Below are 18,224 nucleotides of genomic sequence, written 5' to 3' on the forward strand. Positions count from 1 at the left end.
GCACGGCCAGAGCTGGCCGAGGGGCTGTCACTTGGCGAGCGGCAACTAGCCAGGCAGGGAGAGCAGGTTTGGAGACAGGAAGATGGGTGCCGCCCCTGGAGCACGGCAGAGGCACATAGTGGTAAAGCGTTAGGGTTGGCAGCAGTAACGAAGTTACCAGTAGTGAGGAGAGGCTTGGGACTATGAAACGTTTGTGAGCTGGAGGAAGGCCAGCACTAGCTCTATATCCCAGAGGGAAGCATCGCATACAGTATGGTATTTCCACTGATTACCATTGCACCATGCTTTCTTCTTTCTGTTTCATGTCTTCATTTTCTATTTAAGTTGGCAGTGCTTCCAAAGAAAGTAGATTTTTCTTCAGTCATGTGCATGTTCCACAGAACAGTAGTATTTCAGCTCTGAGGCTCATTTGTGTGGTGGTGGAATTTCTTTGATACGGAGACATGTATTTCAGTTTTTTTCTTTCCTAGTTTGTTTCATACTCTCTTATGGACAGACTTCTAAAGAGGGAAGTGGAGCCTGACGATTCATGCCGATCTCTCAAATATGTAACTAGTTCCATTTGTTCATTTATCTTTCAGACCCTCTGTACACACTATCAAGTGAGAAGGACCATTCAAAGTCAAATGTCCATGTTCAACTTGTTGGTGATAAAGTGGTAGGTGTTGTCCAAAGACAGCTCCCATGTGCACCTTATGTTTCTGTGTGTATGCATACACATGGGTAGAAACTGTCTCAGTTCTAAGCTGCTCCCTTAAAACAGCAAAATACAAAGCAAAGGAAGCAGTTTTATCTAAAACAAGACTTAACACAGGGAGTAACCATGATTGCTGACCTAGGGTGACTCTGTAACAGCAGCTTAGAAATGCCCAGTTTCATGTCCTGAGTAATTTCCTAAATTGTGTGTCAGTATTTTTAATAGAATATCTCCAAATGCTGTTAACAATAGCTTGTATATGTTATTAAGATCTAATAAAAGAACTGGACAGTTGTTGGGCTGTTGTTCAAGCAGAGCTGTTAAAATGTTTTATTTCACGTGGTGCCTCTTCACTTACCTTGGGATATACTTACACTACAGCTCAAGGTAGCATACTTAGTTTACAATAAACTAGGTACCAACAGGCTAAGCAGCCTGTAAAGATTGCAAACCCATTCTGATTCTTCATACTAGGTTAGCACAATTTAACTTCCTAGCTAAGCCCTTAGCTAGTTAGGTCCACGCTTAGCTCCCTACTGCATTTGCTCCCCTGCTATCAGTATTCACCCTAGCTAGTTTAAAACCAGCCAGGGCATGCCTGTGGGAGTTGCAATCACACCTTTAGACAGCAGTAATTGATGGCTGGACAGGCTGCATATAGGTAGAATGCCAAAGGAGAACAGACTTGGTACAACTGCACAATAAATTGGATTTTAAACAAACAGAGTCCTCCTGAAGCTATGCACTTGACTGAGCCTGCAAGGCAGATATTCTGAACTCTGAAACTCCATTGCTGTACAGTGAGGAGAAAATCCCTGAGCAGCTTTCCAACAATGGAATCAAGAAACATTTTTCTGAAGAATGTTTCTGGACGTCTCTTACCCCATCATCTCAGACTCTTTCTTATAGCTACATGAAAAAAACGTGTGTTTGTCTGCCTCTCTGTAGAGAGACGTACACATGGAGCTGGAAACATTGCCTGTCATCATACATATCCTCACAACGATACGGCTGTGTTAACAGTTCAGGCCAGACAAAGTAAGCAGGCATACTGTCACTAATGTTGTCATGTCATAGGTGTAATGTTGTGGATGGGTATGGTGACAGACTCCGACTTACATAAAACATGTTTTAAGTATATGAATCAGCAAGTGCATAATGTGCAATTCAAAACAATACAACTTTGAATTCTTAATGTATAGCATCACAAAATGGGGTGGACAGGGGCTGTGATAATATTAGTTTATAGGGTTTTCCAAACTCTCCAAAGTTGAATTCCCTTTGAAGAGAAATGAAACAAAAATGCACTCACGCACAGCAAGCAGCTACTCATAGTAGGGTGCCTAGATCCTCATAATTTGACACTCTCTTACACTCTGGTGAGCTAGTGTACTTGAAATGTAACCACTACCCTATATGCATCTGAGTTAGCACCCACTGAAATGAAAGGGGCGATTCACAATTCAAATCTGATTTCAGGCTTTACAGAAGCTCAAGCCAATATAGCTACATCACTTACACTTGAGTCAGGATTGCAAAGATTTATTGGCAACCATAAATTTAGAGATTTAAGGCATACCTACCCAGGGAAATTAGTGCTTAGAAGGAAGGGTGTGGATTTTTAATGTGATCATTTTTGTGTGCTAACTCCCGTCGAGATATTTTTAACACATGCTAAAATTGTTACAGTATAGAATAATGTAATTTTACTCTGTAAGTGGAATGTGTTACTTCATTTCTAGAGCACATGAAATAACAGGGAGTTACATGGGGTAATGTGCTAGAAGTTCACATTACTGCACATTCACAGTTACTACTCACTAACTTCTTTATGTAACAAACCATTAGACCCTTTGATTTCAAGTATAAGTTTAGACACTGGAAAACAGCCAGAAGACATATCTGTGCATCTGCTGCTAGTCTGGTATGCTCCACATCTTGAGAAGTACCATCTAATCAGCTGACATCATTAGCATATGTATGCTGCCTTCTTTTCCCATCCCAAATATGCAGTCCTGTAAATCACAGCAAGCTGAAATTCTGATCTCTTTAATACTATTTGAAATCACTAAATCACTGCCTCTCTTCTTTGTGTCCACACAAACATTAGGTAAAGGCACCAATATTCAGAAGTATGCTTAGTAGCTTGATCCATTTCCCGGGCTACAATCTGTGCTTGGAGGGCAAAGATCCAATGCCTTCATTTATTGACCGAAGATGGAGAGGGAGGGCTCAGCAGCGCCTGGAGACTCTTCAGCAGCTTGCTGCGTAAGTGTTCTATGGTTGGATAATTTAAAACAAACATACAAACAAACCCAACAAAAACCCATGCACACTGAAGTGGAGATGCCTGCAATTTGCTCCTACTTATGTTTCCCTTGAAATTAAGAGATTGCAGCTGTTGTGGAGTATGGTTGCCCATCTGTTTCTTACAGGGCGGATGTTGCACGTTCCCTCATCCCTGTGCTATCTGCTTTGCAGCGGTTGCTGGGAAAGAGAAGAGAGTTATTTCAATCTCTTATAGATCAGATAAGTTATGAAGACTTCAGTGACTCGTGTGTTACTTCAGCGGGAGCTGTTACCTTTTAGTCCCGTGCAGTTGCTTTTGCTGCTCGTTCAAGGGTGTATGGGGCCTGAACCAGGGCACCACATTTTTAGTGCAGGGGTTTCTTAGTTGAACTTTCTCCTGGCGTCACAATTTGGGCTTCTGATTCAGCAAATATTTAAAGAAACATTTATGTGTTTTGCCACACCATGTGTTTTTTGGAGTCCTCTTGTAGCTGTATTCAGGACTGCAGGCATCAGCCTGGGTAGTTATTTTCAGAGGTTCTTGCTGCATTAACAAGCTAACTTTAGACCATGGGCTTTTCATATGATGTGTGCTCTGGGGTTGCTGGTAACTGAGTTCTACCACATGGCAGACAGTAATCAAAGATGTTTAAGAGTGATACAGCAGATTTCACACCTGGTTTTGTTCAGTTTCGAAAGCATATTCTAATTTCCACAATAAAATAAGAATTTTGGAGCCTTTTTTTTTCCTTCTTATTTTCAGCAGTTCAAACTGTCCTCAGCACATGAAAACCTCAGTGGCTTCTTATATTTTGCCTGATATTCTGTAACAAGAACTTATTTGACACCTGCGCTGCTTTAAAATTGATTTACATTTCAACAACATGTATTTGCAGAGAGTCTTGCAATTAACAAAAAATGAGAAATATATCCCCTCTGTTTCAACCTGCACTGGTTGACAGTGTTGCTGGTATAGAAGATAGATAGAATATTTCCCAGCTGTCTTTTTGGTAGTTGCATTGCCTCTGCAAGGTTACCAGGAATAAATGCTCATTTATTTCAGCAAAGTCAGCAAATATAAGTCAAGGACATGCCAGAGGCAGGATCTGTGGAATAAAAGGGGCTATTTCACTGGGTTCCCATTGTGCCTATAACTATACCATAATAGGATGAACAGCTTATGCTAATAAAGTTAGATCATAAGAATAAGTGCCCACCTGTGCTGAATGAAACACAAATCCATTTGGATGGAGCAACAGTCTGATATGTAAAGAGTCAGCTAGTGGAACTAGCCATCAGCTCAATTAACTCATTTGAATTACAAACACAACTTCAGAATAATAGGTTGATTAGTGCTGAGCAAGTATCTCAGGTTACCGCACTGCATCTCAAAACCTTCCCCTCTCTTTTGTTATGTGATATGACTGAAAGCACTGGGAAGAGATGACTTTAAACTTACCTTTGCAGTAAATCGTATGTCACAGGAGGTTAATGAAGCATCTCTCTATAGGCTTTGCTGTAGTGGGTAGCCGTACTGTGGCTCCCCGAGTTCCACAGCGCAGCTCGCAGGGCTTAGATCGGGTCTTTGAAGACAACTGATCTCAGCATGCAAGCCTTTGTTTTGATCCCAGCTGTCCAGCAATGTTATGTATTGTTAACCGTATCTCTGTAAATATGCCTCTGTATTTAAAAGCAGGCAGCAGTGACCAACTCCAGCACCCACAATCCCATACACCTGAGGTCAGGATTCTTACAAGTTGCCAAAAATGGTCTTATGAAAAACATGACCTTCAGGACTTGCCATATATATAGCTTAAGGAAATTACTTACCTTAATGGCATGACTTGGGCTGTTTTTTTTTTAAAAAGAACTTCTGTTTCTTGTCTTGTCCAGAGTAGGACTGGAGTATAAAGTGGCTGTGAAATCAAATAGCAATCCTGAAGCATAGCTTTCAAAGGACTCAGTTGTACCCATTCTCTCACTGACTGCCTTAATGAGGTCTACCTCATGGTCTTCCAAAGCTTTAAAATAAAGAGAACCCTCCAAGATGTTACAGTGAAAAATTTAAACAGTCTGCCTACTTCAAATTCAAAATGGGGGAAAAAATGAAATAAGAATGTTCTTGCAAAAGATATGCTTGTTCCAGCATAGGTTTTGAAACATTCACATGGTCAGCCTAATTTTTCTCCTCTATTGGAGAATTCAAATTGAAATTGCTGATTCTAAAATTTCCCACATTTGCTCAGAATCTCTTTAGCTATTTTTGAAAGGTAGAAAGTGGTAGTCTTCCCCTTTGTTCCTTATACTCCTTTACATATATTTTCTGTTATGGAAAGTTTTTCACTCTTAAGAAAATGAGTTTGCTCCCCCCAGTCCCAATAAAAGTAGTTTACTTTACAAGGTCAAGCATTTACAAGTGGCCAGTTCTTTTCATGACAAGCACATAAGAAAGTTTTATTAAAGGCAGCAAATGACCATTTCTTGCCCACACATAGTGGGGAATATATATAAAGAATCAAATTGTCTTGCTGTGTAAATAAGTATGAAAAAAGCAAAATATAATTGCTTGTATAAGTATGGGGATTTTGTGGACTTTGTAGTGTGTACATTTGATTGTGCAACCAGAGAAATAGAGAGAGAAGGAAAAAAAAAGCATAAGAAAAAAAGATCAGAACTGCTCTGAATGTACTTCTTAAATGATAGTAAGGAATCCTGTATTTTGGCTTTTAGAGCTCAACCTTCTCTTCAAATACCTCAAATTGTGTATGAAGATCCTGAAGTTAGTGGAAGGAATCGCTACAAATATTTTGCACGGTAAGGAATGAATTGATTTGAAACAGAATTCAGAAGCTTGCTTTTGTGCAGTTTAAAGAGCACCTAAATATATGCCAGAGCCTTTTTTTTTTTTTTTTTTTTTTTTTTTTTTTTTTTTTTTTTTTTTTTTTTTTTTTTTTTTTTTTTTTTTTTTTTTTTTTTTTTTTTTTTTTTTTTTTTTTTTTTTTTTTTTTTTTTTTTTTTTTTTTTTTTTTTTTTTTTTTTTTTTTTTTTTTTTTTTTTTTTTTTTTTTTTTTTTTTTTTTTTTTTTTTTTTTTTTTTTTTTTTTTTTTTTTTTTTTTTTTTTTTTTTTTTTTTTTTTTTTTTTTTTTTTTTTTTTTTTTTTTTTTTTTTTTTTTTTTTTTTTTTTTTTTTTTTTTTTTTTTTTTTTTTTTTTTTTTTTTTTTTTTTTTTTTTTTTTTTTTTTTTTTTTTTTTTTTTTTTTTGGCTTTTCTGTTGGTTCTTTGATCACTGCTATAGAAAATCTAAATAGTAACCAAATCTTAAATCACAAGGTCTTTTAAAATTCACACTATGTCAGAATTTTCAGATAATGAGTTACCATATAAGCAAATGTACCAAGCATTCTGTACTTAATAATTATTTGTAGAAAGCTTTGGGCTGTAGATCCTCCTACACAAAGGAAGAAGATGCTCACAAAGCCATTGTAGTTCTCCAGACTCCTGGAAAGGTGCCTTCTTAAGGAGGAACCTTTTACCTCCCCGTTTCTGCCAAAAGCAGAAAGGGAGCAAAGGGAATCCTTGATGAACTTTTCATCAATGTCCCCTACTGCAGGGGACTGCAGGACTACTCTGCTCCTTCCAGAATGACACTGCAGGTCAACAATGGACTCAAGATCCGAACCAACAGCTAGCGTACAAACATTCTCAACTTAGTCACATATACTTTCAATTACATTCACTATTATAGTCAGCGGCTATTGGCCAATATGTCCACTTTAAATATAAAAAAATCACCAAGTTTAATAAATTGAAGTTCTTTATGGCTCCTTTAACAACAACAAAAAAAGGACAAAGATGATGTTATCTATCATATTCTGCAATTTGAAATTAAGATTTAAAGCCTCTCAAAGGCTAAGGGAAATTGATAGTGAACTGCAATATGCAAACTATAAGAATGCCTAAGAAGGAATTATTAATATGTCATTGAGCCCATATCACTTTCAACATGCTTCGTAAAGTACTGCAAAAAAAGGAAGCAGTCAAATTAGGTAAGTCCAAAACAGCTTACCTTACCAACTGATTGTAGGAATTCATTTCAGGATTTCAAGTTATTAAAAAAACCTCTATCAAAATCTCAAAGAGAAAAAAGTAAACTAATCAGTGAAACGTACACAAAATGTTGTGAGCACACTCAAAACTAACTTCTTTTAATTATTGTCTTGTTTTGCAATTCTACTTTCTGCTCTGGCAGAAGAATAACACCCACTCCTACTGGTGAAACTTTCTCTGTTGCTCCTTAGCTATGAAAGAATTATTTAATATTCAGGCACAATTCTTAAACGTGCAACCACAGAACCTGAGTTGTGGAAAATCAGTGTAACTCCATTGAAATTAGTGGACAGCAGTTTTTCTAAACCGTAATGATCTTTTATGCTCATGGTTGTTGTCTTACATCTGCATTCTCTCTTTTCAGACCTCTCATCCCTTCTAATAAGCTGCTTCCACTAAATGTTGCTTACGCAATGGCAAAGTAAGTAGTGAGTTCTGGAACATCATTACTGTTGTAATGGGCCACATCTCACCAGAAAAAGATTGGGTAACTATTTAGCTGGTGACCAATATTTTTCATAATGAACCAACAGGAAAAACTTGTTAAGAGGTAAGGGTTTGTTCACCATTGAGAATTCCTGAGGAAACAGGTGACTGACTGTTTCAGAATTTGCTTGCAGTATTATCAGTAGTGCTTTGTGGGTAAAGGACATGAGCCTCAAGTGTGTTATGATTATGAGGCCTGAAACAGAAAGCCAAGTGTCTCTGAATCCTAGATGAGATACTGATGCAAAGAAGATTCTCTAATACAGCAGTATTGTTGGAGAATCTTCTGATATTTTATTACAATCTCTGTGATAGTTGCAATACTGTTCAGTGGTGTAGAGCATCCATGAAGTAGTCTAGTGTGGTGTTCAGTGGGGATCCAATTTTGAGGGGACATAAGAAGATTCAGTTCCTAGTAGAGTCAATGGAAGTTGCACATGCTTGCATCAGAATTGAATTTTTGTTCTGGAAATGTTGGAAAGACAAACATAAGCTAAATTGAAGCAGTCCTACTTCATTTTACACTCAGCCATTAGTTACTTTTTGTGCCCATTAAAAGCAATGCTTTAGAATGGATACATAGGGAAGATTTGCATGTAATAACTTGTGAGAGCTGAAACCAGAAGATTTCCGAATTGCTTACCTAAGGAGGGAGGTTTCAGAGGACTCAGTGTAGCCTCAGTATGCTTTTACTAATGATAATGGAGTTAGTATCAATGGGAGCAATGTTAAGATAAAACAAAGCACATTTGGATATCCTACCTTTGACTTAGTGTTGTGTTTCTGTTTTGGTTTTTTTAATGAATGTGACAAATGTTCTTCCATCTTGCATCTTCTTTTAGGACAGAGCCCTATGTCCATTCAGCTACAAGAGACAGCAAAGTCTTTGGTCCCGAGTTACGAACATTGAGCACACAGACAGATTACAGGGATGGTGAAGCCCAGACGGATCCCTATTCCCCTGAATATGTAGTTCCCAGTGGCTCAGTCCCTGAACTTCTGACACTTGCTACACTCACTTGGGGTGAGTTGTGAAATCAAGATAAATTATAATAATCCTGTCCCCTCTTTAGCAGGAGATTCTTTTTTTTCAATGTCAGTTTTCAAGTCTATTGCCAGCTTTGGCAGCCCTTTGTTATCTTCCTTTGGGGCACATTATTTTATATATTTCTAAAATAGGCATGATATTTACCTACTTAATAGCGCTATTCTGGGGTATTTCATAAAGAGTTTTGAGATCATTCAATATAAAAAGGTCATATGTTCTACAAATACGAACTAGTAGCAGTTTTTCCATTTACCTACTGTTCTTCAGCTGTTCTGAGTTAGATAACAGTAAAAAAACAGTACAAACAGTGCTGCCCCAGAATACACCTATGATCTTAATCTCCCAGTGTCACACCTGCAATAGTGATGGACACTGGAGATGCCAAAGAAAATGCTCATTCTCAGAAAGTGTCTTCTTGGAAAAGTTTTTCCTCCTTTGCAGCCTGCAGTAGAGGAATGAAGTGCTAGTGTTAACATTAACTAAGCTATAGCAACTGCAGGTCCTACCATTCCTCATACTGTGGAATTTTACTGGCCTTAGAAGTATTTACTTCTGGCTATTGACAATTCTGCTTGTGTTTAACACATGGGCTTGTGCTCATCCAGCCCTCTAATACTTTTTGGTGGTGGTTGTTTGCTGGATTCACCATTCTCCTAAAGAGCTACTGCTTCTTGTCTCTGTAAGGTCGGGGGCTACCAGCAGGACTAGCCGAGGTGGAGATGATTGAACGTGCCCGGGAAAAACGTGCATGGGAAGCAACTCTTCCAGCCATGGACAATGCCTCGCAAATCATGAAGAGGAGGAAAATGATGAATGATATGGAGAGGAAGGAGTGGGCCTTTAGAGAACAGGAAATAGAAAAGTAGGAGTCCAATTATACTTTTTATTTCTGTTAATTATTGGCTGAATAGGGAAGGAACAAGAAGGTTTAGGGGATTGGCTGAAGGGTACAAGCCTTTTATTTCTGTTAAAATCCCCTGATTTTGGGAAGGGACATTTTTGTTAAATTTAATATAAGAGACTGCTACCACAATACTTTTCACCAGTGCTAAACTCACTTTTAAAAATGAAAGATTAAATACGAGGTATGCAATATGAACTATGTGTAAAGTAGTCAGCTGGTATGTAGGATTTGATGATGACAGCATTGCACAGAACACTGCAGAGTACAGTAGGTCATACCTGGCCTTTTCTTTCCTTGCAGGTTGCAGGAGGTTCGACTGGAAGTCTTAAAGAAGCTGCTGTGGAGGCGAGAGAAGAATCAGAATGAGCTGGATGCCAAGCGCTTGGATGACCACTGGCAAAACTATCAGAAAGCTAAAGAAGAGAAAGTCAAAAAGATTCAGCATGACTGTGCACTGAGTAAGTTTGAAAGAAAGGGAGAGAGCAGTATGAGACTTAGTTTTCAGACAAGCCATTTCTATTTTCACAAGGTTGTAGTCTTTAGTCAAGATGAAACATGTTGCATCCACAATATAGATATGCATGGCCAGCATTTGTTCTGGTCAAACAGGTCATGTTTTTATATTAACCAGCAAAAGCTCTCGTGAATTTCCAAAGATGCAGCTTTTTTAGAACTATTTGTATGAAGAACCTTCTCACATTTGTATTTCCTTTTCAGTGCTCAGGAAACTGATAGCTAAGAGGAAGAATGTGATGGGGAAGCTGGAGAGACGAGATATCATCAAAGAGTATACTGACTTTGCATCACAAACATACGCTCCTTTGTCAAGAATTGGTTATTTCCCAGACAACCATTCTGAACGCTATGTGGTAAAAAACTTCTACCTTAACACCTTTGCAGGTGAGGCATTTTGGAAGATTTAGTTTGTATGAGATATTTACTTAAAATATTAACAAAACTCAAATTTCTCTCCCCACCACTCCATTACTTAATTGCTGTTTGCATTTCTTAGGACTGTGTGAACTGGAAGCATCTCTCCCAGATTCTGTCACCCAGGTCAAGATTAAAGCGCCAAAACCTAAGTACACTACCACTGAGACTGGATTTATTAAAAGATCAGCAAGGCTAGAGGTGGATCTGGCACAGGTTCACCAGGTATGGAGCTGCACCTAGCACCATGTCAGTTCCTCTTAGATTTGAACTGCTCAGAAATACAATTGGGAAGACACGTGTGTAAGCTTTCTCCCAATTTCCTGTGCTAAATTCATATTTTCTGTAAGACAACTTCAAGGACAGAATGGATCAGACATTCAGACTGTTGTAGGCATGACCAGTACTGCTCTGGAACTCAGTCTGTCAGTACTCTCTCTCCCTAGCATCTGTGCTTCTGCTCCAACCCTTTAGAAACCAAGCATAGCCGCTTCTGTCTTCCTGCAGATCGGGTATTTGGATCGGAACATATTATGTCAGTTAGAAATTCTCTCCTGCCATTTGCTCATTCTCATTTCTCCCTTGCTTTTATAACGCACAAGTGGCAAGCTGGCTGGTTATGCTGTCAAACTACTAATGATTAAATAAACCAAATCTGGATTCATATTCTAAAAATTCTGTACATTTTTAAAAATGTACATTTTAAGTACATGTTGTAAAAACATCTGCAGCAAAGCATGATTAAAATGACCCCACTCATAAAATCAGATCAGAACGGTGGATGCACAGCACTGTTGTTCCCTAACAACAGCATCTGATTTGCAAACATGCTAATAGTGTCTTGCCTATCTTAATTTATCATAACTGTTCGTGCAGATGAGGTGTCCATATATGCAATTAACCACTGAGGAAAGAAGTGCCTCATTTGCATCTACAATCACAATATTTGTAAATTACATGTACTTTTAAGTACGTTTCTTGTGATGCTGTTGAGTATTACCTTTTTCTAAAATCAGGCATATTCTTGGCTGGCTGCTGTATCTTTGAAAAATACTGAATTTCATTTGTAAAGCTTGACAACTTTCACTTATGCTTTATTTAGTGAAGAAATATTTCATAATTGGAAATTACGTATATAGCTTTCTTGGTTTAGTGTAATTTAATAATACTCTCAATGCAGACAGTAACTTTCTACTAATTAATTTTAAATTGAAATCTTGTTCTGAAAAATCAATCATATTATCTCAAATTTAAATTCCACTGGATCTTGTAAAAGATGAAACATTGCATCTGATTATTATGCAGAAGGAAAATTTTCAAAGCAAATCTTGAGTGCTACAGGAATTGTTCAAGAACTAAGGACATTAATTCACTACAGTTTTAGAGAAGAAGACACAGCAGTATCGAAGGGGTTTGAGTTTGAGTGCTTTTTGCATAAAATTCAAGTAGTGACTATGTATAATCTGGATCATAACACGGTTCTCATAGGCAGCAGAGCATTAGCCCAAGTTTCCAGAGCTGAATTCCAATTACAGCAATTGTATTCTGTTTGTTTAAAATACTTCTCATGGTTTGAAAGACTACAGTGGAGTGTCTAAACTGTAGCCATGGAGAAGAAGTATGCCCTAATGCTGGCTGCTCGCACAATAACGTCTCTTCAAAGAAAAATTGGTGGCCAAAGGGAGATGGAATGCAGAACAAAAGCAGACAATTCTGCATATTTTCTTTCTTAAATCAATGTAGATCACTTGGTCTACATTGATTTATACCAACTGAGGGGCTAACATAATACTCGTTTCCCCACCATAAAAAGGCAAAACGTATATTCTTCTAAAAATCACAAAGCATTTCCTTTGCAGGCAAAGATGATTAATCCACTATGCAAAATGTAACTGCTGCTTTTAGATATACAGAAGTAGACACCGGACTGGTTGGCCCAGACAAGCATAAAGTACTGACACTGTGAAACACCCAGACTGCCTCTGCCACCATTAGATTTAAACAAACTTTCTGTTCAGAGCAACAAGAAATTACTGCCCTAATTAGCGTTTGAGCTCCGTGGTGCTGTTACTGGTCAGTTCTCCCATCAGAGGCTTTTGCGTCTTAACTTCAGTGGCTATAGCATGCTCTGGTTTAGCAGGGCCTCTCTGACAGGTCCACCTCATAAGCTACTGGAGCTGTCAAGAACAGGGCAGTAAAGGGTGCAGAGTACTTGAGTTAACAGAATTTAGCACTTGAGAGGACAGCTGTCTGACCACTTGGCTTAAGCAGTCCCAATCATGCCAACAACCTCCGTCACACACAGTATGAAAGAGGTTTAAAGCAGGCAATTAGGGATCATCTTAGGAGGGCACTGTGTTGCTTTGCATTATTTCTATATCTGAGCAGCTAGACCAGTTTTCTGCTCAAAAGCCTCTTTTTAGTGCTGTCCTAGCACACTTAATCTTTAAATTTTCTCCCATAATCCTAGAAATAAAGCAGAACTCCAGGAAATTCAGAGAGTACACAGTGATCTAGCTCTAGAATGAGTTTCTTTCATTTTTCCTGGATAATCTGTGGAAGGAGGTGGCAAATAGAGGAAGAATGCTAGATTTTGGCCTCAGAAGTAATTAATTTCGATAAAGGAAGTTTCCAAGGCTTGCTTCTCTAGCCAAACAAGTGGCAAGATGGACTAGTCCTCCTCATTATGTTCCTCTTGGTTTGCCATATTGAGGGTTTTCCCAAGCTTAAAGCTTGTATGAAGGGATAAGCAATTATCCAAGGAACTACAAAAAGGATCTGTGTCCTCTTGAGAATAAGAACAGCTTCTTCCGGACTTGAAACTAAGCCAAAAATAAGTGATTTTAGAAGCAGACTTTTTGAGGACCATCCTGAAACCTTTTGCAGGAATATTATGTACACTCAGTATTTCTCTGAATAATTCTCTAAAACAAGAGAACATGGCAAAACCAGGAGTGACCCAGGATTTACAATTATTTACCCAGGAAAAAACAATGATTTGTATCTTAAGCCAGATCTATAAAAGGACAAGGAAAGCTAGTTCCTAGCCAGCGCAGATGACGGTGCTTTAAGGAATGTAAGTGAGCCATTATATAGACAGCCTTGTGTGAAAATCCAAGGCATTAAGGAGATAGCTTACTGATATAGCTAATTACTATAGGAAAGAAATGCAACTAGGTAACTGAATACACCGGAGGAACGGAGGAGCTGCTAGAAGAAATCCCAGTGCAGAACAATGCATGACTTTAGGCTGACCCTGTATGCTCTGCTGACTCAAGAGGGGTGAAGTGTCAGGTAGGTTCAAAGTGCTGGATCACGATGATGTCGGAACAAAGAATCTCTCACGTCAGCATTAAGTGCAACTTTCATCACGTCTGTTTTCCTTTATCCGGTTGCTGGAAGGAGGTGGAGAAGTAGGGGGGCCAAGAATGTCTCTGGAGAAAATCTCTGCCAACTTCAAAGTGTAGGAAAACCTGTTTAAGCAGTTATTTCATCAAGAACAGATCACCAACACAGTGTTAGTTGGCTGATGCTCAGACAAGCTCTAAGAGCTATTATGTCAGTCTTGATCAGCCAAGATGCAGCAGCTGTGCTGCATTGCAAAGTAGGTAGTCAGTCCGTCCTTCATGATCTCACCTTCTTCATTCGCGGGCAAAAAGGGAGGAAAAGAAACATGACTGTGTACTCTGTACTGTACATGAAAATGAAATATACCTAGTGTCTTGTGAAAAGGAGAGGATCAGAGAGAAGATAAGGAAGGAAACTAAAGAATGATTTCTTTGAACGGAGAGTTGTTTCTCAAGCCACTATCTTGTCAAGAGTTCTGCTTCTATCGGAAGCTAGCAAAGAAGCTAAAGTGGGTGCCATTTGCTGTTCACTGCATTTGCCAGGAAAATGAAAAGGAGATGAATTGGGTGGCCCTTCACTGTCCAGTCCAACCAGATTATTGTATGACTCTGAACCTAATACCTGAAAAAAGTAATGTAGTCTATCACAGAAAAATTAAGAGTGTGATATGTAGGCAGTAACATTTGAAGGATGTTGCTCAGAAATTTAGCACTTTTTTCTTTTGAAAGAAAGTATTTTACAGCAAATTCTTGGGCCCTGGTCTCCCTACTTCGAAAAATGGTAGCTTGTTAAGTTGGGCAGAACCAGTTAATGCAAAAAACATATTTTCTTTTTCTTTTCTTACATTAAAGTCTTAAAATAACTTAAAACCTCAGATTAGGGAAAGCAAGTGGTAAGCATTTTTGACTTAGTAAAGACAGCAAAGCAGGCACTAGACTGTGCTGACATGAAAACGTAAAACCACTTCTGGGAACTGCAGTATTTCTCAAATCTACATTAGTAAGAATTCCCTCTTGTCAGAAGTGCTCATAGATTTTTCTGTCTTTAAAAGTTGTTATGCTGGTTGTATTTTGTTATTCTGGTTAGCAAGAAATATTTTTGGAGGCTAAGGTTTTATTAGAAAAATTCTTATGAATGCAACATTGTACTAATAAACATAGGAGCCATTGTTTTCAAAAGAATCACAATTACAGCAGCTTTTTTTTTTTTCCAATCCCCCCCCTCCCCCCAGTCATGCAAAACACCTTATAAATCATAGCAAGCAGTGTTATAATCTTTATGCCAGAGATCTCTAAGGTCATCAAATACAAGAAAGTTCAGAAAATCTCTCAACATTTTTGAGCTATAACCATTTTACGTGGCTTATAAGCAGTTTATGGGCTTTGATTCTTGCATTATTAACATGGTCCATTTCAGAAGTTTTCAGTAATAAAGCATTTTATCCCCTCCACCTAGAAATCTCTCTCCTTTTCTGGAGCAATTAATTATTCTGGCCTGAAAGGTCAGATCCAATATGCAAGAAGAGTTTTGTACAATGACCACTGGAGTTTCAAAACTTCATTAATTTCACAATTAAATTCTGTGCAAGTGCCATCAATTTCCTGCTACTGGAGAGAGAAATTCAGCATGGGATTTTTTTCTTAAGTTTTTCTTTGGTTTCCCTCCATGGTGAAATACTGTATTTGAACATTTGAAAGAGAAGAGAGTGAGAAAAGAAAAAGGTACACTTTTCCTTGCTGGAATATGTCTGTTCTTTCAGTAAGAAAGACTACAGATCCAACCCATACAGTAGTAGGATTGTAATTTTGAAGGAGCTTTAAATGTACATACTCTTTTCCCTTTTCTTTGCGAGCCAAAGTGTGATGTCCTACAGCAGGAAAGCATTGCCATGCAGTTGGAAATGATTATCCGAATATCTTGTTCTAAGTAGCTTGCGATGGGAAGTTGGGAGGACTTTGGTTCTCTAAACAGTTTGAAAATGTCTCGAAAGAGTTGAGGCCGTGGTGCATTTCCACTCCTAGCCTGCTTTGGCTGACAAGGTTTGGCATCTGCCACCAAACAGCTGCGAGCAAGATAAAACCCACTCTTAATGGGCTTGTGGATTTTCTTGGTAGAAGGAAGTTCTTGGGCAAGTTAGTTTCCCTTTCGCCCTTGTCCACTCGTGCAGTTGCTGGGGGTGCCACTGGGCTGCTGGGCAGTTGCAGATGAGCAGAGAAGAGTTTCAAAACATACTTCGCAAGGAAGGGGTCCTGAGTCATTCGGTTCAACCCTGCGCAGTAACAGCATATCATACAAAGACATTTCACTGAGGAAGGGCCACAGAACAGTGACAATACACTCTTCAAGTGACCCCTTCATAAAATCTCCTGACTGCATAACATTCCTAACCCGCAGTAACAAGGTTTATACTTATAGTTAAAGGCAAAGAGTTATAACCATTCTGTAGCGGTATGTAAACTGTAATTAAATTGTGATATTTCTACCCATTTTTCATGTTTTGAAAGAATCTTACCTCTATCTTATAGGAAAATAATTAATATTTTTGTCATTGTATAAGGAAAGTAACACACACAACTGCCTCTGCTTGCATATGGGTCAGTATTTAATTGGTTCAATGAGATTCCTATTTGAAAATTAAAAAAATAAATCTGAAATATGCTTTTACCTAAGAATGTATTATATTAGAGATTAAGTTCATACCAATTTTAGATTAATTTTAGGTGACTCACCCTATGCAATTGCTGATGACTTATTTGTAAATATAGTAAAATAACTCTCGCTTCCTTCTTACACACGATTTTGAAGTTCCCATCTGACCAACCAATAGCCTCATCTACTGACCATGTTCAGTTTTTCAGTTGATGTGCAGTAAGAAATAGAAGCCACAGGCCTGCAAAGTGCAAAATACTTGCAGCTCCCTGTAGTCAGTGTAATCAGCAACAGTCGGCATCTAGAGGACTGGCCTTATTGTGTTGTTCTATCTAGCCCAGTTCTGATTAAATTGTATGTCTATTCCAGGCACTACTCGAGAAGAAGAATAAAGTCAAGGAGCCGAAGAAGCCCCTCCGTTTCCTTGAAAAAGTAGAAAAGCCTGTTCCTCGGCCACCCACTCCTATCCTGGAAAACCCATCAATTGTAAGTGGGCTGATTTTAGCACTTTTTTTTTTCTTCTGTTGATCCCTGATTGTTTCCTACATGGTTGTTAAAGGAATGCCCAGAGAAGGAAGGAAATGAGCTTTATCTTTTTTGTGTGTATTAATGTTAGAAATAGCCATCACTATTTCTTAAGACTCTCTTAGTCTCTCTTTATTCTATAAAGATACTAGCAAGCCGAAGAATTGAAAATCTTTTACAATATCTGTTGGCCAAATCCTTAACTAAACTTTATTTTATAAAGACATAAATTAGTAGACGTGTTATTCACTTGTTCTTGGGGAAGAAAAAGGCAGATGATGATGATGATGATGATGATGATGATTAAATGTCTTCCAACCTTCTGATCTGACAACACTATCGTAATCCAGCAGAGCAATTAAGTTTAGTCCCACTGAAGTCAGTGAGACTTTGGGTGCTTAGCACTGAGCGTGCGCTTCATTAATTTGCTGGAGTGAAGCTCTTGTCATCATGCAGGATGCAGTCTTTGATGAGCATGCTCCAGTTCACGGAAGATTATTCTTCCTCAGAGACTGAAATAGCAGTAATGATGTGTCATGAGGGATGTGATATGCTGTAGGAAAAAACAACTTTTTAGGGGAGTTGCAACTTCTTTTCCTTTCTTGAAGTAACATACTTAAGAGGTGGTTGTTCCAGTGAATTGCTTTGTCTGCTTATTAACATCATTTTCATGATGTAGTAAGAATCAGACACAATTACCATTTAAACTTGTGAATTTAAGACAGTCACACAACCATGAAAGTGAGAGAGAGAAAGTCTTATTAGATCATCCATGCTGTCTTCCTTTGTGCAGTATGATGTCCTATGTTTTATATAGTCTATTTTAAGATGACTGAAACAAGAATATCTCCTTGGGAAGAGCTTTCCACAGCTTTACTAACTCCTGCGTATTAGATATTGTATTGCAGTGGTAGATTTACACTATTTAAATTTACCAATTTAGCAGATTTTTAAGTATTTCCAGGTAACATGGAAAGAAATCAGAAAGGTTTATCCCCTAGTGTCACGGATGGAGTGAGACTGCACTTCACTTGTAAGAGAGAAGCAACAATACTTTATTGATAGAAAACAGTGAGTTAAAGTGTGAATTAACAAAGTTCAATGGTAAATGCGACAGTGAAGAAGATTCGATGGCAATGCACACTTGATTATTTACTGCATAGAGGACAGGGTCAGACAAAACTGTCAGGGAGACCCTCCCGTTGAGTCATGAGGTTCAGAAAGGACCCCCTTGCTTTCTAA

The 18,224-nt window shown here is 38.3% G+C and overlaps 1 protein-coding gene across 1 annotated transcript in view; it reads left to right on the plus strand.

Moving 5' to 3' along the window:
- Nucleotides 1–529: 529 nt before the first annotated feature.
- MAATS1 (MYCBP associated and testis expressed 1) overlaps nt 530–18,224 on the plus strand; it is a 31,889-nt gene continuing 14,194 nt past the window's right edge. The window contains 10 exon segments of the mRNA XM_009274608.2: nt 530–658; nt 2,808–2,965; nt 5,717–5,800; nt 7,457–7,513; nt 8,421–8,602; nt 9,311–9,488; nt 9,831–9,988; nt 10,248–10,430; nt 10,543–10,685; nt 16,827–16,943. Of these exon segments, the coding sequence (XP_009272883.2) occupies nt 530–658; nt 2,808–2,965; nt 5,717–5,800; nt 7,457–7,513; nt 8,421–8,602; nt 9,311–9,488; nt 9,831–9,988; nt 10,248–10,430; nt 10,543–10,685; nt 16,827–16,943 (1,389 nt within the window).

This window comes from Aptenodytes forsteri, unplaced genomic scaffold (assembly GCF_000699145.1).
Source record: "Aptenodytes forsteri isolate BGI_AS27 unplaced genomic scaffold, ASM69914v1 Scaffold379, whole genome shotgun sequence".
NCBI lineage: Eukaryota > Metazoa > Chordata > Aves > Sphenisciformes > Spheniscidae > Aptenodytes > Aptenodytes forsteri.